Source organism: Anolis carolinensis, chromosome 1, assembly GCF_035594765.1.
Source record: "Anolis carolinensis isolate JA03-04 chromosome 1, rAnoCar3.1.pri, whole genome shotgun sequence".
In the NCBI taxonomy this organism is placed as follows: Eukaryota; Metazoa; Chordata; class Lepidosauria; order Squamata; family Dactyloidae; genus Anolis; species Anolis carolinensis.
In genome coordinates this window covers 275,840,667-275,866,796 of record NC_085841.1, presented here as the reverse complement: position 1 = coordinate 275,866,796, position 26,130 = coordinate 275,840,667, and the positions used below count along the sequence as shown (strand labels likewise).

The 26,130-nt window shown below is 39.2% G+C and overlaps 1 protein-coding gene across 3 annotated transcripts in view; it reads left to right on the top strand.

Annotated features, from left to right (window-relative positions):
* Window positions 1–26,130, top strand: part of galnt18 (polypeptide N-acetylgalactosaminyltransferase 18) — a 462,670-nt gene that overhangs the window by 355,671 nt on the left and 80,869 nt on the right. For 2 of the 3 annotated variants that reach the window (XM_062967704.1, XM_062967701.1), the window contains one exon: window positions 9,563–10,013. The exons of the other annotated variant lie outside the window; for it this stretch is intronic. In XM_062967704.1, the coding sequence (XP_062823774.1) occupies window positions 9,563–9,709 (147 nt within the window). In that variant the 3' untranslated portion in view covers window positions 9,710–10,013. Of the gene's footprint in view, window positions 1–9,562; window positions 10,014–26,130 lie in introns of those variants that run through there. 3 annotated transcript variants of the gene reach the window in all.

Here is a 26,130-nt window from a genome sequence, read left to right as displayed (position 1 = left end):
TCACTCAAGGAGTTGCAACTTTTAGTTGCATTCTCTGAATTAATCAGTCCATCTCATTTTTGTCTTCATTCAGTTGGTTATTAAACATCCAGGACTTGAGTCCAGTAGTCCAAAACTAATTTATAATATATTGAGTGCCAACATGGATAATGCTGTAAGCAGAAAATGAGGTTAAGATGATGTGGTTAATTATTTACTGGGAATCATTCAGCTAGGAATATATGCCATGCACAATTGCACCCCATCATCCTCTTTAACTATCTGATCTTTGTGCAGCTCTTCCTTTTTATCTCCCTGTATTCTTTTTATCTACATAGCAGCTTTTGTCTTAGTAATAAGTATAGTTCAAACTCAACCTTGAGAATCTGACTTCTCTTCCACAGAACAAAATATAAAAATACTGTTCTTTTTTCCCATATGGGAAAAGTGAAAGTTTGAAATTAATAGATTTAATTTATCAGAATCACAAATCATTGCAGAGTATTATTTGGACAACAATGTCAGAATAAGATTAATAGTCATTTCCCAATTAAGTGGCATAGTTCCTTCCCTTGTAATACTGTCACTCATTATCTTTCAATCTGCTCATAAATAGAGCGCATGTGACCTTGAAAGCAAGTGATCACTAGTATTTGAGAAGGAAAATCACTCTTTTACATTAGTATTATTGTAAATGAAAACTTGAGTGATTAAAGTTAGGTTTTTCTAGGAGTCCATGTGAGGCATTTTTTTTTATTGAGGGCTCCATAGTTTGGGGAACACAGGCCAGTATTGGGTGCAGCCAGTTATCCAACATTCACTTTATGTCTTGAAACCATCACCATCCTTCTCTTTTTTCATCTGAAGATTCTAATAAAAGAGATGTGGTGATCATCTTAAACCAAGCTCCTTCTTTTATCACCTCATTTTCTGTTTCCAAATACTTTACCTCTTCATTAATACAAGCAAACAGAGAGACAGAAAGGAGCAGAAAGGAGTCCATTTTCACTTAGCATATGTGAACAGAAATGTGTCTGGATGAGCAGAAATGGGTTTGAGTCAGCAATTCGGTGCACTGTGCTGAAATGGCGGCGCTGAAACAGAAATGGTGACACATTCTGTAAGATGCTATCTTACTGTTCATGCCATGATCTATGATCCAGACTCTAAGCATTTATACACCTCTCTCTGAGGGCATCTCTCTCCTGATGACAACATTAAGTGAGAGGAAGGGATATAAAGGAAAAAAATCAGATAGGGCAAGACAGGTTGCCCTATCTTTGTATTGTTCTATTCTTTTGGAATCAAAGACTGTGAGGTTGTTCTAAAGATGTCTAAATTCTTGCAATAATAACACTTTTGGTTTTGCAGTTTTTTCACCTCCACGGTAACTTACTCCAATCTTTTGTTTGTAGTGATATCTTGGATCTCCATATGGATTCTTCCAAAAGATTTTAAAAATAAACAAATAGTTTTCTGAGATAGGTTTGTGGTATGAAGGGCAGATTTTCTGTTCTCTTACTTTAAAAAAGATGACTAAAAGATAATTAAACTTGTTTAAATTTACTATTACAAAAATGATTATTCATAGTTACAAACAGAGGTTCTCAAACTTTTTAAACAGGGGGCCAGTTCACTGTCCCTCAGACCGTTGGAGGGCTGGACTATAGTTTTTTTTGTGCACCAAAACATAATCAAAGCACCCCTGATAGATGGCCACCCAGCCTCTATGTTGTTGTTGTTGTTGTTGTTGATGATGATGATGATAATAATAATAATAATAATAATAATAATAATAATAATAATAATAATATGGCCATGTAATCTAACTCCCTTCTGCCTTCATGCTCAAAAAGCACAAGCAAAGCATTCCCAGAAGGCATGCATGGGGTGAGGTAGGAGGGGGGAAAGGTGTGTGTGCACCTTTCCTGCCTACTCTCTCGCCCTGCACGCACTTTCCTCAGCAGCGGCAGTAGTGGAGGGAGCCGCAGCAGTGGGGTTTGTCCCCGCAGTGGCGGCTCCCTCCTCCATCGCCAAGGAAGGTGCATACAGGGTGAGAGAGGAGGCAGGAAAGGCGTGCACGGGGCAAGCGAGGAGGTGGGAAAGATGTGCACCTTTACCTCCTCCCTTGCTCCATGAGTGCGTTCCTCGGTGGTGGCAGTGGGAAAGATGTGCTTGCGCCTTTCCCTCCTTCTCCTTTGCACTGCACGCACCTTCTTCAGCGGAGAAGGAAGAGGGAGCCGCGACCATGAGGACGAACCTCGCCGCTGTGGGGACAAACCCACAGGACTAGCAGCTGCGGCAAAAACACCCAGCGGTCCAGATAATTGTTTTTGGTATACCACATGTGACCATGGGTCATAGTTTGAGGACCCCTAGTTTAAAAGCTTGTCACATTTTATAAGTCTGCTTGGAAGAGCTATGTATTGACATTGATTGAAGTGAGTCTTCGGGAGCAATACCTCCAAAACAAAATTTATTTTTCCCAACATGTACACACAAAGCAGACCTTTAGAGGCATATTTGGTGGAGACAGGAGTGCTACCTACCTATCTATCTATCTATCTATCTATCTATCTATCTATCTATCTATCTATCTGTCCACTGCCAAACACTCAGTCCAAGGGAAGCACAGGTGGTCTTTATTTTTAAAGCCAAAAAGACGCACTTTATTTTGACAGTGTTTTGACATTCTACCAATGGGATTTTAACTAGTTAGATGCTCTTCTTTGTTATTGCTGATGTAATTAATTGTGGTTTTGCTATGTTTTACTGTGTAATTATATTTGTTTTGTTTGAATGTTACTGCTCTTCACTTTTGTGAGTGCCTGTTTTGTTTTTGTGGAAGGGTAGGTTACAAATGAAACTAATGCATGCAAGCCATCCCACAAGAAGTTCTGCAGTGAGGGACTTCTCATGTTCTGTCCAACATCAGCTTAGCACTTTGCCTTGGGATCTTTTATATTACATTGTTCTAGGACTGGGGGTTGTAGTTTGCGCAAGAGTCACAATAGTTTTCTAGTAGAGAATTCTAAATACCACTCCCTAAACTACAAATGAGAAGGCTAAACGCCCTGAAGGCAACAACTTCTATCTGATCTTTTCAAGCTAAGTAGAGTGAAGCCTGTTTAGTACAGTAGAGTCTCACTTATCCAACATAAACGGGCTAGCAGAACGTTGGATAAGTGAATATGTTGGATAATAAGGAGAGATTAAGGAAAAGTCTATTAAACATCAAATTAGGTTATGATTTTACAAATTAAGCACCAAAACATCATGTTAGACAACAAATTTGACAGAAAAAGTAGTTCAATACGCAGTAATGTTATGTAGTAATTACTGTATTTACAAATTTAGCACCAAAATATCACGGTTTTAAAAACATTGACTACAAAAATGCGTTGGATAATCCAGAACGTTGGATAAGCGAGTGTTGGATAAGTGAGACTCTACTGTACTTAGAAATACTTAGAAAGGGTATGTGCCAAAGAATACCAGATGCTATGAACTATATGTCAGAGGAAGGTGGAATGGCAATCTGCCACTGAATATTCCTTGTTTAAGAAAGCTCAGTGAAATGTATCTCATTGCCATAAATTGGCAGAAAACTTAAAGGTCTACTAGAAATCTTAAGATTCCCTGAGATGCAGTCATGGCAGTCAGTGTGGAATTAGAGACTAAAATTGTACAATAAGAAAAGGCTCCTAGTGTCTTTATGTTTTCCTCCCCATAACAGAATAGAAATGCTGTATCCTTTGGAGAAAAACTTTGCACTCTTTTCTAACACTTGCCTCATATGAAGAAATTGACTCACAGTGCCATTAATCTGCTTAACATTCATAAGGTCTGCATTCATAAGAGAAACTTGGCTATCGTGAAAGTTTCAGATATTACTTTATTGTAAACCAAATGCATTTTTCTTTTTAAGTATTTGCCTTTTGTTATATCTCTTTCAAATAAGATATATATGTGCTTTTATATTATCTAGCATTTTGGACATTACTGGATTGAACAGATGGTAAAGGCCATTTAGGAATAATATGACATTGAAACCAAAATGGGGTCTGACAAAATTACTAGAAAAATATACTTACTCCATTAATTTTCTGGGGGCTCTGTTCAAATGTTCTCAGCAGAGTTCTTTTTAATGCATTTTATGTGTTTTGAAAAGCAGTGCACAGAAGGTGCTTTCCTCTCAGGTTTCAGACCTTATGGTTAAGGGAGAGCTCCTTCCATAAAGGAGAGTCATCATGGTCCCATCACGACCATGATCCTTCAATATTATTCAAATCAGTTTCAACACATGTTACTTCAATGAAGCAAAAGATGAATCTGGGCAGGTTCAGTTTAATTGAAAAGAGTTCAGTCATCTGTGATGGTGAATTGAGACTGCGCTGGTGTAGGAGTCCCATTGTTTTTCATAAAAGGAAGAATGATGGATACTTTTTCTTTTCAGGACTTTATAGAGCAGGGCTTCTCAAACCTTTTCAGCCACAGAGCCCTTTCTGAAGCAAATGTTTTTTGTGGAGCCCCAAGAAAGTGTATATATTATATAATATAGTATATATAATGTATATATATCAGGCATGGGCAAACTTTTTGATGTCTTGAGTTTTAAAATTTGACAGACGGATTGGACCGGTGGCAGATGGATGGAGAGTGTTTGTGTGAACTAATTTGAAAAAACTGAGCAAATTCCTATGCACACTGCACATATCTCGTTTATAGTTCAAAAAAAGGAAAGAAATAATACAATACAATATTTAAAATGAAGAACCATTTTAACCAACATAAACGTATTTCAGTGGAAGACCCAGAGGCCATCCAGTCCAACCCCCTTCTGCCATGCAGGAAAAGCACAAAGTGCCCCTGGCAGATAGCCATTCAGCCTTTGTAATAATAGTAGTAGTAATAGCAGCAGCAGTAGTAGTAATAGGAGCAAACCCAGGGACCATCTGGTCCAACCCTCTTCTGCCAGGCTGGAAAATCAAAGCACCCCAACAGGTGGCCACTCAGCCTTTGTAATAATAGTAATAGGAGCAACCTCAAGGGCCATCCAGTTCAATTCCCTTCTACTAGGCATGAAAAGCAGAATCAAAGAACCTACAGAGCAGGGGGAGTGAAATTGGGTTTTGGAAAAAAGCAAGGCGAGGAGGAAAGGATCTGGGTGGTGAGGGAGGCATGGAAAAAAGGCTTTTGGGGTCAAGGAGACAAGGAAAAAAGGCTTTTAGCAGCAAAGGAGGTGGGGAGGGGGAGGAGCAGGAAAGAGGAGGGAAAGCTTGGGGTGAGGGAACCGCTGTCATATAGAGATTGGATAGCAACATTTGGATGGCAAATTTTGCAAGCGCTTGCATGGCAAATGGTTGGACTGTGTGGCCCTTGTGATCCCTTGCCACACTGTGATTCTAAGCTTCCATAAAAGCCTGCTGTTTGTGAGGAACCCCATGTCCTTGAACAGAAATCAAGCTTCTTGAGCTCTCAGTTTAGCCCTCTGGCCCATTGTGCTCTGGTTTGGATATACCTTTTTCTGATCCTAAAAGATTAAACATCTCTCTTCAGACCTTGTTACTAGCAGTAAAAAGCTTTAAATTAGAAACAACAGGCTGGCATTTTTGGACTCAGCCTTTGGTATTTGACGTGGCCACTCTTGGAATGTGGACAGCACGAATGTCTCTGAAATGGTATTTGCTCTCTGACAAAGGGAAGTTCTCTTACTGTCGATGTAAGATGCATGTCTCCTGCTATTGTCACTTTGACATGAGGTACTAGTTGGTATAGCAGTGTGATAAATAATGTATGTTGTACCCCTGTAAACTGGAATGCTGTGCTATGGAATGGTGACGAGTTGACACTGCTCTGATCTCTGAATTTGTCTGTGTGGATTACAGTACTAACTGTTCAGATCTCTCATCTGATTTAGCCAGCTGAGCATTTGCTGAGTACGATGCTGGAGAAGGGAGCCCAACCCTTCACAAATGCAATATTGTCCTAGTTCTAGAGACACACGGAGAAATATCAAAACTAGTCTGCTCCAACTGGTACTTTTTTTGCTGCAACTGTCATCATCTTCAGTGGCCCCTGTGGCCATATAAAATACCCATAATTTAAGACAGCATAAAATCATTTGAAAGACACTGCTGTAAAGATAAAAATGTAGCATGCACATACTATTAAAGACCTTTTTCCATGACCCATTAATCATCAAATGCTTGTTTAAATAAAAAGGTCTCAGAAGAACTGGGCTCAGAAGAGAGCTATGATATAAGACTTGGGTAATGCCATAGAATTATAGATTTGGAAGAGACCACACATGCCATCCAACTCAAACCACTGCCATGCAGGAAAAGCGCAATCAAAGTACCTCCAACAGATGGCCATCCTTTCTCTTTTTAAAAGCCTCCAAAGAAGGAGCCATCATGCTCCAAGGCAGTGAGTTCCACTATTGAACAGTTCTTGCAGTAAAGAAGTTCTTCCTAATGTTCAGGTAGAGTCTCCTTTCCTATAATTTGAACCCATTGCTCAAAGTCCTAGAGCACTTCCAGACAGCATCAAAATGTGGGTTTTAAAACTGGGACAAAAAACCCTGAGACCTGACAGCAGGTCCACAAACAGACCTATCAGTCCTGGGAAATGCTCCCCTGCCGCCCTCACACCTTCCTCTGAAGTGGATCAAGATGGAGGGCGGATGGGGGACATCTGGCAAAAGTTTTTTTTAGAAAAATCTCTAAGAGATGTGCTGGACCTCATATGCACACATGCGGAGATCCCAATGAATACACTGTCAGATTTCTTATCTCTCTCTTCACCCAACTGTAAATTCAAGCTCTGTTTAATATTATATAGATCTAAATAAAGCAATGGTTGCAGGAGTTCTAAATGCTTTCCAATTGTGCTTCCCTTTAACCACCAGTGTGTTCGTGGCTCCATTTTTTTGACAGCCCAGTCAGCTGTTTCACACAGTCCACACAGGGGGAAGGGAAGGGAATCATGTGTTTTCATGACTGCAGGGATATACAGTCATACAAAGGTGCACATTTTGGCCAGAATTTTTAGCATGTGCTGTTCAGATGTTAGCCCGATTCCACCCGCGCTTTTGCTCAACATTGTAGATATAACCGCCCCAACCAACATTAAGCTGCACAATTCTCCCAACATTAGGATTTCCCATATTGTTGGAAGGCAGGGCAAGCAGGTGAGATGCATCCCAATATTTTTCTGTAGCTGGACCTGTGGCAACTGACATCAACAGAGACCTCCTGGGGTCCTCAGGAGATCCTTACAGATGGCATCCCTGCCTCATCTATCTGCAGAAAGATAGATGGATGAATTTTCTCTGATCCTCCCATTCCCCAACAACATGAACATGGCCATGTTGAAAGGATGAGCAACAGATGTAGCCTATCTGGATTTATGTAGCCTATCTGGATTTCAGTAAGGCCTTCGAAAAGGTCCCCCATGACATTCTGAAAAACAAGCTACTCAACTGTGGCCTAGACAAAACTACGGTTAGGTGGATCTGTAATTGGTTAAGCGAACGAACCCAAAGGGTGATCACCAATGCATCTTCTTTATCCTGGAAAGAGGTGACAAGTGGAGTGCTGCAGGGTTCTGTCCTGGGCCCGATTCTGTTCAACATCTTTATTAACGACTTAGACGAAGGGTTAAAAGGCACAATCATCAAGTTTGCAGACAACACCAAACTGGGAAGGATAGCTAACACTCCAGAAGACAGGAGTATAATTCAAAACGATCTTGACAGATTAGAGAGATGGGCCAAAACTAACAAAATGATGTTCAACAGGGACAAATGCAAGATGCTTCACTTAGGCAGAAAAAAATGAAGTGCAAAGATACAGAATGGGGGACGAAGACCTTGGAATCCTTGTGGACAACAAGTTAAACATGAGCCTACAATGTGATGCGGCAGCGAAAAAAGGCAATGGGATTTTGGCTTGCCTAAATAGGGGTATAGCATCTAGATCCAGAGAAGTCATGCTACCCCTCTATTCTGCCTTGGTCAGACCACACCTGGAATACTGTGTCCAGTTCTGGGCACCGCAGTTGAAGAGAGATGTTGACAAGCTGGAAAGCGTCCAGAGGAGGGCGACTAAAATGATCAAGGGTCTGGAGAACAAGCCCTATGAGGAGCGGCTTAAAGAACTAGGTATGTTTAGCCTGCAGAAGAGAAGGCTGAGAGGAGACATGATAGCCATGTACAAATATGTGAGAGGAAGTTATAGGGAGGAGGGAGCAAGCTTGTTTTCTGCTGCCCTGGAGACTAGGACAATGGTTTCAAACTACAGGAAAGGAGATTCCACCTGAACATCAGGAAGAACTTCCTGACTGTGAGAGCTGTTCGGCAGTGGAATTCTCTCCCCCAGACTGTGGTGGAGGCTCCTTTTTTGGAGGCTTTTAAGCAGAGGCTGGATGGCCATCTGTCTGGGGTGCTTTGAATGTGATTTTCCTGCTTCTTGGCAGGGGGTTGGACTGGATGGCCCGCGAGGTCTCTTCCAACTCTACGATTCTATGATTCTATGATTTGGACCACTGTAATCAGAAGACAATTCTGACTTATCCAAGAACCAAAAAGATAAGTTATGATAGCATTAAATTGGACTTCTATTATCCTTCTTGACTAACAAGGTGCCCGCCTGTGTCCAAAATGCCACTAGCTTGGAAGTAGCCAGCTACAGGTAACTAAGCTCACTCTTACAAGTATCCTTTCCTTGGAAGGACATTGTTGCAAAGTTGCACTGGAAAACTGAGAAAGTGCATGGGGAGATGCAGGTACTCCAGTGATGCAACAAGTAACCTTTACCAGTTCCTTTTCAATGTGTCATATAAAGGACATTTTAGTCATATTTTGTAGGAATTTTCTAAAGCCTTTTGCCATTTCCTTGTCAATGTAAAGGTGTTTCACACCAAATTTGCAAAAATTGAGCATGCAGTGGAACTTAAGAGTGTCCCAACTTGAGAGCATTTTGAGTTAAGAGCTGTTGCTTGGTCTAAGGTTTACTTTGTTATAAGAGCAGCATTTTGAGTAAAGAACTAGCACCAGAGCACAAGCACAAAAGTACAGGGCTTTAGGGCTTCAAGGGAGCAGCCTTCGTGTCTCGTGCTATTGTCTGCTTTGGGAGATTGCTGTCTACTTTGCTCTTGTCTGTTTTGAGGAACTTTCCTTTAGTTGATTTTGTGTGCTTTTATTCCTGGTATGCTTGGCTTCATGGAGAAAGAGAGAGAGAGAAAGAGAGGGAGGGAGACTGAAATGAGTACAGTATGAAGAAAATGATACTTCTGCCTCTTCACTTTGTGCTATTTGCTTCCATGCCACAACTTTGTGTTTCTACCATTTTAAAGTTGTTCTTTCTTTTTATTGTTCCATGTGACTGTGCATTTATACATTATTTATTATTTATAAAGTATATTTTCTTATTTAAAATGAGTAACAAAAAAGTAGGGAAGGTTCGGGGAGGGGGGTGAAACAAATTAATAGCTTTTCAATGGGAAATTACTTTATTGGATGTGCATGAAATATGGTCAATAACTTTTGACTAATTGCCTTTTTCTTTCTTCACTTTTAAAGGGAGGCTCAATCCAGAACAGAAAATCCAAACGTTGCCTGGAGCTGCAGGAAAACAGCGATAATGAGTTTGGATTTCAGTTAGTTTTACAGAAATGCTCTGGCCAACGTTGGTCTATAACAAATATTCTGAAGAGCTTGCCGCCATAGACGTTTTTGGAGGGGGGGATCTTCTACTCAGTCCTCTTGCTACTGTGTAGCAAAAGTCTGCAATGTCGCCTGCTGTACTGTATTATTTTCCCTTCTTTTAATCTTTTTTTGTGTGAGTGTGTGGATGTCAGATTTGTGGGCTGACAATAGAGACTTTTTTCATAAGGACATTTTCACAGCATTTATAGAGAGATACTGAATGACAGGTGATAGTAGAATATCTGAAAATATTTTGCAATTGTAAATAGGGAACAAATGAAAAATATTTATAAGTCGGACAATAAAATTTTATTGATTAAAAATAGTTTAATGCTTGCTTTTATTGATGCGTTCATTACAGACCATATTCAAAATTGCTGTACATTATAGATATATTTCTGTCTTTCAAATAATTCTTTGGTATTCTGGACCCAGCTATTGCTCCAAATCCATTTTACACTAAAAAAGGTAAAGGTTTCCTCTTGACATTAAGTCTAATCGTTTCTGACTCTGGGAGTTAGTGCTCATCTCCATTTCTAAGCCGAAGACCCGGTGTTGTCCGTAGACAATTCCAAGGTCATGTGGCCAGCAGAACTGCATGGAGCACTGTTACCTTCCCTCCAAAAACATACCTGTTTTTGAACTGCTAGGTTGGCAGAAGCTGGGGCTAACAGTGGGAGCTCACCCCACTCCTCGAATTAGAACCGCCAACCTTTCGGTCATCACGTTCAGCAGCTCAGCGGTTTAATCCACTGTGCCACTGGGGATTCCCCATTTTACACTATGACTCCACTTTAACTACCATGACTATATCCTATGGATTCCTGAGGTCTGTTTCAAGATTCCATAGAACAATGCCATCGAATTTTTTAAAAAATATGGTGCTGTAATTACGAAATGTGAATGTGCACCAACACCCTATGAACTTATGGCTGGGTGCAGTGCCATCTTATACATCTCTTCTTTGAAGAAAGTAGCATTGAGTTTAAAATTCTTATTTCCAGGTAAGTGTGTATAGAATTACATACAATTACAAAATTAAACAGTCACTAACTTTTAGCTAACTGAAATATCATTTCCACTAGCCAAAAACAGATGATGTCTTCTGTTAAAGTAGCCACTAAGGAAAGATAGATTTCAATTGCACATTTTTATTAAAATTTGAAATCTAATACATGAAGCCTCAATTCTTCTGGGATGGATTGAGAAAATGGGTTGTTCTCAGTGAAAAATGATACATCAGAACTAAAGTGACAAGAGATTCATTAGCATTAATGATGCACTTCTGAAAAATTCTGTGATTACAGCTATGTACTCTGGGCAAAAGAAATATTAGCCGGAGATTTATGATCCTGTGATTCGCTTTCAAACTCAACTGTGTGTCAAATGCCAAATCCAAAGCTAAGTTACCATCTGTGGCCTGCAATATCCTTGCTCTTCTCCCCCTCTGCTTCTTAAGAACCTAAATGTAAAATTACTAAAAGGTTTTTAAACTGCTAAAGTGAAATCAAAGTCAGCCAATAGCTGTTGTTAGAACTTATAAACCAGTCATTTTGAACTAATGAAATATACTACAGGGTTCTAATTTTCCATTATGAACAGATTTTTAAAGATGCAAAAAAGGGTGGAAGTGTTAACCACTATGTTTCTGTCCCCCTTCTATATTCTGCAAATCCTGGGCCATCGACAAAACATGTAACTGAATGTGCTTGAGATAAAATTCCTTTTACTTTATCAACAGAGAAAAACACACATAGAACTATACATGTGCCTCTAATAGATATTACATCTATTTTGTGAAAAGCAATGGAGCAAAACAAAATAAAATGGTGGTTGAACTCACTGAGATGAGGAGAAAAAGATTGCAAACTCTCTTAATTAGCCCTGCCTATGAAGCTATGCCTTCGGCTGTTTTGCTTTGTGCCAGATACTGCCCTTCACACTTAAAGTTTAAAAAAGAAAAATTTAAGAAAACAAGTGGCTTTCATTTAATTGGGCCTTACATAAAGGTATCTGGCAAAAACATGAACTTCAGTTCACCTTTTCTTTCCCCAAAGAAGTATGATTTTCTTTATGCTCACCTAACTCATTTAGAACAGAACAGCAGCTATAAGGTGGAATCTATAGTAATGGAGACAAATGCAAGTACTACCTCCACATTGGCCTCCATTTCTCATTGTTGCTCTTTGTATACAAATGACCTTACTTTTTATGATCACGCTCACCCATTTTATTAGAGTGTTGTTACTTGATGTGGCATGTCTTCTGGAGCTTGGACATAATGCCATTTCCCCTACTATAACCTTTTTTCTCCACATTTTCTTAATTTTCTTTTTCTTAGTTCACACAATGATTGAACAAACAATAGGTAATAAAATGGCGTGGAAAGCCAATGTGCACAGGGCTCATCTTTTTGTGTACCATCACAAACCTCTTGGCAGAATAGACACCATGGAATGGTTTGTCTCAGATCACCACTGCACACAGCAAGCTCAACATGTGCTTAGGATCAAAGCCCAGGAAAATAACAATAGCTTTTTAACAATAGTTCTCCATATCACGTGGTGTCTGTAATATCAGTAGCAACGTAATAGGTTGTAATATTCTGAATCTGAGCAGATAAGCCCACTCCACAACATTTAATGGTGTCATTTAATGAGTTTGCACTGGCTTTCTGGAACTGGCCGTTATTATTAAAAAATGCTGAGGCTGTGGAGGTTAAAAGAAAAGCCAGGAGTAGTGCATGGCAGGAGGAGGAAGAGGATGGAGTGAAGGTGGAAGACAAGGATAGGAAACCATGAGAGAGTTGGAATGGAAACTAATTGTTAATAATTATGATTGAAAGCACTGCCTGGACATTTCCAGAGTTTTACTTGGACAGTAACTACCATTCTCTGTCCTGCATCCAAGATTTCTGCCCTCTGGTCCTGAAGAATTCCATTGGCGGTTGCTTCAACCACATTTTGCCAAGATTATAAGTGGCAATTTTGCTAAGAAGTAGCAAGGTTAAGGCTTTATTTAAACGGGGGAAAAGATTATTGTATTCTTTGATTTTAAAAAAGGCAAGTGTGAATGTTGCAGCCAGGCTTTGAAGCTGCAAAGCGATTCAATGCTAATCAAGCTGGCCAGTTGCAACATTCACACTTGTCTCAGGCAGACAAAAGTTCTTTCTCCCACCCTGAACATTCCACAGATATATAAACCCCACTTACCTAGTTTCCGACAGACCTCACAACCTCTAAGGATGCTTGCCATAGATGTAGGCAAAATGTCAGGGGAGAATGCTTCTGGAACCTGGCCATACAGCCCGGAAAACTCACTGCAACCCAGTGATTCCAGCCATGAAAGCCTTCGACAACACAATAATAATAATGACACATACATCAGAGCAAGGGGTAATGGGGGAAAAATCAAAACTCAACATCATTGTGTGATGCTCTTAGTACATTTAACACTGCAACAGATAATCTATGGATAAGGTTATGAATAGTGTCATCCATGCATACAAACTGTCTTCGTTTTCCTTAGATATGTACATTGGCACGGAAACTCTGTAAACAGGTGTGTCACATATATTAGGTCTAGCAAGCTTTAGATTTTAGAGATGCAGTTGCCAGCCCCTGATATCACAGAAAGGGTTGCCCATGCTGATAAGTATTTGCTTCCTTAAATACATACGGAGTAACACTGGCAAAATGTACAAGAATGGAAAGAGACATATTTCAGTTTTTCTAACTGCAAGATTACCCACTTTTGCTCTCATGCTACTCTTGTTTCTTTATTTAAGGAATCAATTTCTTAGCTCTCTTTTATGACCACTGTTTTCCCAGTATGGTTTATAGCATAAAAATAATTCAACAAGTATATGCATCAGATTGTATTAAATGTCTTCCGTCTTTTAACTTTCCTACAGCCTGAAAGTAATTTCAACTTCAGGGTATTTCTCCAAAAATAGTAAATATAAAAATTTGATTTTTTGTGGAGTTTGTTTCCAAATGGTATCAAATCCAAAACAATTGAACAATCAGTTATAGGCAGCAGCACATTGTTCGCCATGAATAGACTATTATGTACAGCTCAAAACTATCAAGATGTATCAAATCACTTCAGTACAGGTATTGGAAAATTGGATTTTATAGGAAAAGAATGCATATCCTCAGCATGCTTTTTTAAATTCTTCTAAAATTTGTTCAGATGGATTTGGTATGTTTTGGAAACAATCTCAACATTTGTACTTACAAATAATAGCAACTAGGGGTGTGCATGATTTTGTTTTGTGTACCAGATTCGAATGATTCAGTGGTTTTGTTTGCCAAACACATGAAAATGAGCCTAGTCAAAGGCTTAGCCAGTACAGATCACAGCAACCAGGTCTTTTTGGCTAATGGAGGCTCATAATGGGGACCAATGGGGCTGAGCTGCACTCTACCTGAGGTGGAGGCAGTGGTGCATGGGCAGGGCAGCCTTGCTAATCAGAAAAGCTGTGGCTCCTCCTTTGCTTTCTTCCCCAGCAGGCTCTTCCATCCCTTCCCGAAGGCCCTCCCCCATCTGCCTGCTTGAGGCAAATGCAAACTCGCTTTACCAGCAGCACTTTGTGCAGTGCAAGCATTGAAGGAGCCTTGTGCTCCTTCCTGGGGCCTGATGGGAGTTGAAGATTCTCTGTGTATGTGTGTTTCTCACTTTCTTTTCCAGCCAATCAGAGGCCTGGTTGACTGTGACCATCCATTTTCCTTCCCTAAGTCCTAAGTGGTGTGCACTTAGGACTTCAATTCCCAGAACCCTCTCTTGTGGTTTTTAAATTATGTTATGGTAAAAACTTCCAAATTTTCAAAAAAAAAATGATGGTTTGGTGAAATGTTCTGAAACTTGGCAGGTTTTCAGTAGAAGATGTGACCTATAAGTGAGGTGAGTTTCATGCTGATAAGCAAAAAATCACAGAGAAATTACCCTTTAAATTTTCCCCATTGGCATCAATTGACCAAATTTTTCCATCATGAAAACAGAAACACACTCTGAATTTGGGAACTTCCCTAAAAAGGGAAAGGGGGGAGGAGCCAAAAACTAGACACCAAAAACAGCATGGGTTTTTGCTAAATTGCACACCCCTAATGGCAAAATAATACAGCTCAAACTCAAGAATGTGTGAGTAAACAGAAGAAAACTAGATTGTTCAAAATTATTCCTCCCAGGAACCATAACATTCTTCACAGAAAAGATAAGTAGGACATCAGAGGACGGACTCATGCATTATTGATCCTACAAAGAAGCCACCCCACGTGGTTCATGAAAAATGACATAATGTCTCCTAGCACTGGCAGGTATTGCCATGGAAATGTCCCACGTGATTGTGTTGGTTTTGTAGTAAATCCAATAAAAATGTGGCTTTCTCTTGCCATATGATGTGCTGTTATGCTAAAACGATTTTCAGTGCCCTCTCTATGGGTTAATATAATTGCATCAGCTGCAAAAATATCTCTTGCCTGATCCATCTGCTGATTTATCAAAAGAATTGGAGGCAACTTCCCAAATAAACTGATAGATCTCCATTGCTTCATTCTGCTCAGAAGAAAACACCATGCAAACTTCTGCAAACCACACAGATTTTTAAATGACTTATCAGGGGCTTTTAAAAAAGAGATCCTTTATTTTTACAGCTCCACTGGCACATCAGTGCCCTATAAAAAGTTTTAATTTAATTTCCGCACTAAACAGCTGTGACACCAGGATTGAAAGTATTCACTCTGGAGATCTCACAGAAGGGCAGGATGCAATTCCTGTAGATGGCAACAGCCCAAAACATTGCTGCTCATCCCAGTTGAAATAAATCTCAAATGGAACAGGGAGAGTGAATTAAATTTCTAGGTAGGTGATGGAAATGTTCGTAAACTGGATAGCAGGAAATTTTTTATGTGAACCTTTCATCCAGATTGGCCAGTGAGATGCAGGTTATTGTCAACAATACAGTCTTTGTTTTTAGTGCAGTCATCACCTCTCTGCCCCTACAACAATTTGGAAATAATGCAGAGGCAGGACAGACTGGAATACTGTAAGTAAGTTGCTTTTGTGAGCATGTGCCATAGCGGTTTGAGTGTTGAACTGCAATGTTCAAGGGTTTGAATCCTCACCATGAAAACCCACTAGGAGACCTTGAGCAAGTCACATACTCTCAGCCTCAGGAAACCCTGTGATAAGTTCACCATACACCATTAACAACACAATAACATCACCGCTACTATTAGGTATAATTGTAATGTAGCTGCATCCCATGCCCACATGTTGACCATAAGAATTCATGGTTATTATGAAAATTATAGATGCCTCATGCAGAGTGCTGTATACTTGCAGTGTGTGACATTCAGAGTGATCTCAGCTTCAGTGTTGTTCTTTGCCTTCAAGTCAACTCTGACTTAAACCAATTCTATTACAGTAGAGTCTCACTTATCCAAGCCTTGCTTATCCAAGCTTCTGGATAATCCAAGCCTCTGGATAATCCAAGCCATTTTTGTAGTCAATGTTTTCAATATATCGTGATATTTTGGTGCTAAATTCATAAATACAGTAATTACAACATAACATTACTGCGTATTGAACTACTTTTTCTATCAATTTTGTTGTATAACATGATGTTTTGGCACTTAATTTGTAAAATCATAACCTAATTAGATGTTTAATAGGCTTTTCCTTAATCCCTCCTTATTATCCAAGATATTCGCTTATCCAAAGCTTCTGCTGGCCCGTTTAGCTTGGATATGTAAAACTCTACTGTATATGTTTTGCTTGGCAAGATTTTCCTTCCTCAGAGAGTGTGAGTGAACCCAAAGTGATCCATTGAGTTTCCATGACTGAGCAGGTATTTGAATGCTGATCTACTTGAGTTCTAGTTCCAGCATTCAAGGCATTTATCACATTGGCTTTCAGCTTTATTATTGTGTGGGATAGATGAAGCCACATCAAACTGTTTATAAACAAAGCCACAATTTTGAAAAGAACTTTTAAAATCCCAAGTTTCCCCAACAGATTAGAGTTTAAACCTCATCTTCACCAATCCAACTCCATCCTTAGTATTATGTGCATTTTATTAAAAATCCAGATGTGTATATTTTGTGGTTTGCCTGTTCCTTAAGATTCAGGTAGGAATTCAAAATTCTCTGGTTTACTCAATATAGTAGACCACCGCAGGATTTATTTTAGACTAGTACAGCACTGGGGATTATTGAAGGGAAAACTGCTGTAAGGATCCATGAAATAATATTCCATGAGTACATTTATCCAGTATCTGAGTTCTAGGGGCCCTTCCAGACAGCCCCAAAAATGCGGGATCTGCCTCCTGTTAAAGTGAATTAATTCGGAACAAAGCAGGGTTCCCTGCTTTGTTCTGAATTCATTAGATATCTGATAAGACCCAGATCTTATATAAGATCTGGGTCTTATCAGATGTCTAATGAATCTGTGGGCCCTGTGTGGATTGGGCCCCGGAACCGCATCACATGATCCCCCAGCCTAGTCCACACAGCCATCTCAGTTTTCCAGGCTTCATGAGCCCGAAAAATCAAGAGGGCACCCACACCCTCCCCAAAATCCCCCAAACTACCCTTGACATTTTTAAAAACTTACTGGCACCCATCTGCCATTAAGGACCTGATTGAATCCTCCTGGCGCATAGAAATGATGAACCAGGATATGGGAAAATCGCTCCTCATCCCATCTCCCTCCATCTCCCTTGTCTCCTGGTCATTTTTACATGCCAGGAGGACTCAAACAATTCCTTAATGGTGTCCGGGTAAGAGTTTTTAAATTTTAAGGGTAGCTTTGGGGTTCTTCTGAGTGATGGGTGCCATCCTAATAGTTACTGGAATGGCATCTAGACACCCTACCCAAGAAAGCCCGGGTTTGGGGGCTCTTATGGGGACAAAAACCCATGCCGAAACAGGTTTTTTAAACCCACTTCAGGGTGGGATTTACCCCTGTCTGGAAGTGCCCTAAGAGTCTAGTTCCACTGAACATTACCCACATCTATGTTCTAGAGCTCAGAAGAACGTATTGACAGTACAAGAAGCACCTCAACATCTACCACCAGGTTCTAAAATATACAAATCATTGGGAGGTGTTAATTCTTAGGCAATAAGGTTGATTCCCAAAAATATCTATTCTGCATTAATCACATGCATTGACTGCAACTGTGAGACCAATCCTTATTTATACCAAAGTTTGAATTTTTATTTTTTAAAAATGATTTGTTATCATTATTCATTAGTTTTCCATCTCCTTTTTTACAAGTAATTAATTGTGGCTGCTAAGTATTTAATTGCACTACTTACAAACACACACTACAGGACTCATAAGAGTATAACATAAAACAAAAAATTCCTTTCATTGCTAAAGTTCCAGTAAAAGTCTTTGGAAGAAAAGCACATCAATAGATAATTTAAAAGATAAATGTTTAAAATGTTGCTTGTTACACCAGTCAAGTAACCTCATTCTCGCTTGCTGTATTCCCTCTCCAATGTTGCTTTGCTAAGCCAACATTACCAAGAAAATGCATTCTAGTTAAGTACATTACTTCTGACTCATTACACCTGAGCCTCTGTATTTATAATACCTCCTTTAATACCATGATTTTTTAGATGCACTAACTTTTTAAAAAGATGCAGTCAGGTCCACACACAAACAAGTGTTCACCTAATGAACACTTTTGTTCATTAAATCTTTTATTAATTCAAAATTGTATGCTGGATTTACATTTCTTAAGATTGTAACATATCTTAAAGCTGTAACACCAAGCTCACTAGAGAGTTAAATCTGATATAAATTAATTGTTCTACAACTGCATTGTGTTTATAAGCAGGGGGTTCACAAAGATAACTGGCGAAAACGTATCAGACATCTAATATTGGCTTTGGCCGATAAAGTACCTAGTGGATTTTTAATAGTGAAAATTGGATTTCAAATTATTTACACCCAGGATCATGTAGTGTTCCCTATCATGACTCTGCATGAAGTAGCAATCAATAAGAGCTGCCTAGTGGATGATTTAAATGGCTCTGCTTCTTAACAGGAATGTGATCAAGTATTAAACCTTTGATTGAAGCCTCTTTCAAGATTGAATCCGAAAATTTATTCCTCTGTAAAGGTTTTTGGCCTTCTTTTGCTGCATTTTGGCTAATGGAAGCCAAGGAGGTTTGGGATTGATTGACTCTGCCCCAAACCAGATATTTCATAGGGTCCAGTCTTTATATTTTGTGACGAAAAGATCCTTTGTAAGTCATGGGAGCACAGGCAGAGTAAAAGTAAAACAGTATACAATCATTGGCACAGTTTTTTCAAGACACTCCAAGGAAATAAGGGAACAACCAACTATTCCCATCAATGTCAATTTCAATGTGTTGTCAAAGGCTTTCATGGCTGGGATCACAGGGTTGTTGTATGTTTTCTGGGCTGTATGGTCATGCTCCTCCAGGTGTTTTGGACTTCAACTCCCAGAAATCCGAGCTAGTTTACTAGCTGTTAGAAATTGTGGGAGCAAACGTCCAAAACATCTGGAGGAGCACAGTTTGAGAAACTGTGCATTAGACAATCACAGCTCCAAGGGTTCCCTTTATCTGTCAAACACGAGTCAAAGAACATGAAAAGCACTGCAGACTAACTCAACCAGAGAAATCGGCCATAGCAGAGCACCTGATGAACCAACCTGGACACAGTATATTATTTGAGAACACAGAAATGCTGGACCACTCCAACAACTATCATGTCAGACTACACAGAGAAGCCATTGAAATTCACAAGCATGTGGACAACTTCAACAGAAAGGAGGAAACCATGAAAATGAACAAAATCTGGCTACCAGTATTAAAAAAACTCAAAAATCAGAACAGTAAATAAGAAGCAACACTCTGAGACATGGGAACTAGGGGCAGCTAACAAAGGATGCCCCCAGGCAGAAAGTAGCCAGTAGATGAAGCCATTCAATGCAAATTAGGGTGATTAACTGCAACATTCACGCTGGCCTCCAACTGACAAGAGTTCTTCCCCCACCCTGGACTTCCCACAGATATATATAAACCTTCCTTGCTGAGTTTCTCCATACCTCACAACCTCTGAGGATGCCTGCCATAGATGTGGGCAAAACGTCAGGAGAGAATACTTCTAGAACATGGCTATACAGCCCGGAAAACATACAACAGGGGTCCCCAAACTAAGGCCCAGGGGCCGGATGCGGCCCTCCAAGGTCATTCACCTGGCCCCCGCCCTCAGTTTTATAATATAATATTTTTATATCAGTTTTAATAATATAATATATTGTATGTACATATAATATTGATAATAATCTTATGTTATACAATATAATACTAATAGTAATACAATATAATAATATTAATTATATGTTGTATATTACATATTATATAATAGTTTAGTGGTATAGTTCAATATAGTAATATATAATGCTAATATTGTGTTAAGCTAATAATATAATATATTGTATGTACATACAGCTGCTCTGAGTCCCCTTCGGGGTGAGAAGGGTGGGATATAAATGTAGTAAATAAATGCAGTAAATTAATAAATAATTTTAGACTTAGGCTCGGCCAAATTCTGACATGACTTGAAGGCACACAACAACAACAACAATCCTAATTAACTTGACTATCTCATTGGCCAGAAGCAGGCCCACACTTTCCATTGAAATCCTAATAGGTTTATGTTGGTTAAAATTGTTTTCATGTTTAAATATTATATTGTTCTTTCGTTGTTGTTGCACTACAAATAAGACCTGTGCAGTATGCATAGGAATTTGTTTGTATTTTTTTTTCAAATGATAATTCGGCCCCTCCACAGTCTGAAGGATTGTGGACCGGCCCTCTGCTTTAAAAGTTTGGGGACCCCTGACATACAACAACCTAATGTCAATTTCACTTTTCTCACAGTTAATACCTGTAATGTACTCCTTTTGCAGCTTCTCAATCTTGGGGGGGGGGGGGGTCATAACCCCCAAGTTACAAATCCCAAGATGGAGGCATGACAGATAAAGGGAACCCTTGGAGCTGTGATTGTCTAATGCACAGTTTCTCAAACTGTGCTCCTCCAGATGTTTTGGACGTCAGCTCCCACAATTTCTAACAGCTAGTAAACTAGCTAGGATTTCTGGGAGTTGAAGTCCAAAACACCTGGAGGAGCAGAGTTTGAGAACCCCTGGTCTAATGTGAAGAGGGCCTAAGTATACATACGCATTCACAATCTACTTCCATACCTTCCAAATGTACTATATAAACACATGTGCAAAGTGTTCTACTGGCCAGGGGCTTTTTAAAAAATGTTTCAAGATGTAACCTAAATAATGCACATCTGATAAATAACACAGTCCAACAAAAATATCTTTGTGTCTTGGTTTTTAGGCCTGTTCCTGGGGCTATTTGCAGTGCTGATTCTGAGAATTGCACTGGGTAGACTGCATCAGCTCTTGTTTCCCAGATATGTTATCATGATTTTCTACAGGCGAGCAGATGAAGATTGGTATATGGCATATGTTCTGTATCTCAAAAGCTAGAGCTAATAGGGGAATCAGCCATTTTTTGAATCAACAAGTCAAATGTACCCAGAAACAGGTCTGACATGTGAGGCTCCAAAATGTGTGTTGTCCCATGTAATTTATCTGATACTAGATTGAACCACTGATTAACATGAATATAGCTGCAGTGTATCAAGGACTGCCAGAGATGGTGTATTCTTAGAGTGGTACATTGCCCTTAGCAAAGTGGTTATAGGTGCAAGGATCATTTTTCCATCCCAAATCTGAGAGCTATAGAAAGAAGTTGTGACATTTTGCCTGATTTGAAGGCAACAAATATTTATCTGACAACCCCAAAGAGATCGTAACATTGATGCCCAACAGTCCACAGAACAGCTAGTTCATTTGACCTTTTCCTTTTGCCACCAGATGATGAACACTGGAACAACGAATTGGTTGCCATGTGGCTGTTATCCTCAGCTGCCCTAATGCATTGCATCTTAACAGCTGTCAAGTCTTTAACTCAGACACAGCAAGAGGTTTGTGTTGGCTTTTAAACTCAAGCAGAAATCCCTCGGGCCCAATATGTGAAAGGAATCTTGGACAAAACAGTAGTATTTTTCTTCTTCTTCTCTGATTTACAGAGCATTTTCCCACCCATTAATGTACTGAAAAGATATTGTTAAAGCCATAAAAATACTGCTACATTACAGAAGTGTTCTAGATAACAACAACAGCAGCAAGTCTTTTCAAGAAGTCGAGGAGTGTATGGGTTTTAATGAAACCCTGAAGCAATGCAAAACAGAAGTAGGACATAAACCTCAAGCAGCAACATAAACGTAAGCCAAAGAATATTAATTCTAGGTATTAAAGTCATTCTTCTAGAGACTTTTCAAATTATTTAAGGATCAATTAAGATGTTACAGATGCCAAATGGAAACAATTCCAAAATATGTCTACAAGGGTTTTGTTAGGCATGAAACCATAAAGTCAGAAAGCTGTATGCAGATATGCCAGTTGACTGGCATGAGATCTCTTCAAATGGTAGAGCTCATATTCCTGATGTGTGAATTTTAAACCTTATTGCCACTACATAAAACCACTTCAGGGTTAACATTTCATGTCTTAATTGGAACGCATTGGTTGCCATCCCTACTGTGGTCTGGAAGATTAATCCTGGGAGGTACCCTTGCAAAATACAGTATAAACATTAAGAATTACCCACTGAATGAAAGAAACCTACATTAATTTCTTCTAAATAGAACAGATACATTGAGGACGTTATTGTACGAAGTTCCTATCCCACAGCAGTCATGCAATCACGGGTAGTTGCAATGTGCTGGGATTATCACCCTTACTATTACATCTCTCTACATTCATGCAGTTGTGCTGATTCACCAACCCTTGGTCTTGTGGCTATACTTCCACTTAGCCTTGTGATTGTTCTCCCACAGTTCCATTGATCCATATTTTAAAAATATTTTAAAGGAAATTTACCATAACAGCAAAAGTTGGCAAATTAAATAATTAATTAATTAAATCTTCAGATCAGTGAAAACTGCCTTAGAAATAGTGAGAGGGAAGCGGAAGAGTGGGAGAAGAGGAGAATCCCATCCCCTGATGTCACTGTGCATGCCAGCACAGATATGGAACAGCTTCAATGCACAAAGAAGTGATGGTAACATGGTATGATCTGCCACTATTGACAGTTTTTCCCATTAATACTATGAGAAAGGTTAATCCTGGAGAGGTAGCAGACCAGTGCTGGGATGTGCAGGTATTGTGAAATAGCAACCATCACTAAAGGTGATGATACTACTTCATTGCTAGTTTGCCACCTTTGTGCTATAAAATCCCATATCAAGACTGAATAGTAAGTCAGTATCTATGTCAATCCCATTGATCCAATGGATCTACTCTACTTGGGACTAACAGTTATGACCAAAACCTTCTATCATGATGTAGATTCTATCACTTTTCACATGATTAGCTAGATAGCAGAGATGCTAAGAACCCTGTCAATAAATTTCAAAGATGCATAATGTAACATGGGCAAGATTGTCCCGATGTACATCACTGGTCCTTATCTGATGATCACTTTGATTGGCTCTTCCATAATAACATCAACAGAAGCTTTTTACTGGATACCAGTATTACAGAATTGCCTAATTCAAATCTCTGCAGATGTGAGCCTACTTACAAAAAATTATGTCCTCCACAGGATTCCAGCCTATATGTAGACCAAGATGTATAGATTCTTTTTCCCAGAACATTTTACAAAGCTTCATCACTTCCCAGGTAGATCTCCTTTTAATATCATCAATCTTTCACTGTTGCCTTCTCTAGATATTCCAAGGGCGTTCCCCTCCCCTTGAAGATTTCAACTAAAATATCTATTGGAAACAGGCAGTTTTTTTAAAAAAAATAACTCTCCACTTTATGATTTAAAAAAAAAACTTCAGGTCCCTTTTCTGCAGCTTCTCATCAAAGAAATGTTGATGTTTGTGGAATTAGTTTGTGTTGATGATTTTCTAGCTGGCTCTTTCATCAGAAACTAGCTCTGTCTGTTTTATTTCAAGGTTAAGAGATAAATGTTTAGTAGATGCAAAGAAGCAAAAAAAAAAAAGGTTAAAGATTATGTTTTGTGGCATTCAGTGCCTGTTCTTTTTTTTCCTGTAGACAAAAATAACACAATTGTTGGAAAGCAAGATGTGAATACACACAAATACGTATAGGCATTTTATGCTTTTTAACTCAAAAAATTAAACAGAGCCATTTTTCTTCAAGCCAAGGTGCTTTTACACAGAAATAACAGTGATATATGGCTGCTGAGTGTCAATGCTTTAAGTTCACAAGCAATTTAGCTCTTCAATATTTATGGCTAGATTCATGCTAGCAGAGAACAAGAAATATGATGGGTAGATTAATTAGAGTTGCTTTTACTATCTTAGTAGTGAATTGCTTTTCATATTAAGCATATCTACTTCCTCTTTTAGAAGTAAATTGCACCTGAAAAACCAACTTCCAGGTTTACAGTCTTAATCTATGGACCTCTTCCCATTTGGAGCAGAAAGAGCAGAAATGCTCTTATCGTAGCATTTATTTATTTATTTATTTATTTATTTATTTACAGTATTTATATTCTGCCCTTCTCACCCCAAAGGGGACTCAGGGCAGATCACGTTACACATATAAGGCAAACATTCAATGCCTTAACATAGAACAAAGACAAGACAAACGCGGGGCTCCGAGCTGGCCTCGAACTCATGACCTCTTGGTCAGAGTGATTTGTTGCAGCTGGCTGCAGCTGGTTGCTCAACAGCCTGCACCACAGCATTTCGTGCTTTTCAATTTTTAAAGAAAAATTGATAAAACTATTCACCGCCATCACATGTGATGAATTGCGTTTGTTTCTAGACAAATCCTTTGCTTACTGAACTACCACATGGGGAAATGTAGTCTCCACCCATACTGCTATATATATTTATTATTTATTTAATTAATTTATATACCTCTCTTCTCCCTCAGGGGGACTATATATATATATATATATATATATATATATATATATATATATAGGTTGTTTATAGAGAGGGGGGAGTGAACTTAGGTACCTGGTGATGCCCGCGTTAGGTGTTTGGAATTTGTAACACTATTTATTTGAAAAAGTAATTGTTTTTGGATTATATGAATGGTCTCATGAAGAAAATGCATGTGGGTGAACTACAACTCATATCATGCCAGGTTAATCCTCCTTACACTCCACCAGTACTTAAAGTTGGTCACATCGGGTATGTGTGTCAAGCTTGCACATATATCCAACATGATCCATCATCAGTGGGACTCAGAGTGTTCCCTTGATGTGGAGTGAACTACAACTCCCACCATGCTGGGTCATTCCCCAACCCCTCCTGTATGTTCTGTTGGTCAGGGACTTTCTGTGCACCATGTTTGCTCCATCATCGGTGGGGTCCAGAGTAGCCTCTTCATATAGGGTGAACTACAACTTCAATCATTCTGGGTAAGTCCCTCTAACCCCTCCAGTATGTTCTGTTGGTAATGGGGGCTCTGTGTGGTCCAGATGCATCATTGGTGGGAATACCAGAGCTCTTTGGAAGTGGGAACCAATAGGAAATCCACTACAAACAAACATATGCCATTGCCCATATACATACATACATACATACATACATACATACACTTTTATCATATACTAATTTAGGTACCTGGCAATGCAGGGGTTAAGTCTTTAGGAAGGGATACACATGAGGAAAAGTCATTGTTTGAGGATTTTATGAATGACCCCATTAGGAAATGCATAAGGATATGATCTATTGATCCCAATAGATCAATTTCCAGTCTGTTTCTTATATTAAGTCAAGCCATAAGGGAAGTCTGAGTCTGTAAGAAAAGTCAGCTTTTGGGCCATTTCTAGAAATTAACCAGTTGTCTAGAGCTGACAAAAGAACAGATGACTTAGGATGACACATTCGTGTTTCAAACCTGTGAAAGTTGCAACTAGATATCATTGAGCTCATCGTGTAGGTAGCCCAACTGTCTGGAAAAAGTCAAACTATGTACAGTCAGGCAATAAGAATGGTATGCCAGCTCATTAGTGTCTTCGGATTTCTAGTTAGTAGGGGCTTCAAGAGAATAATTGGAAGCACCACTGAGCTCATTTATTTCATCCTCTTCCCAAGATCCATGTGCCAAGATGTTGTTCGAAGCTAATAAATTCCCCCCTCTTGTCTGAGATCTGCCACCCTCAAGATGAGTTCACTGAATAATGAAGTTCTATAACCCAGAAATGTTAAAAACTGAACTAGCCAATATTTTTTAAAAATCCGTGCTGGCTATGTATCTTTTATTGTATCTATTTTTCTTTTTATCCAACTGCTGGTGAAACAAAATTAGTTACAAACAATACTGTGAACTGTCA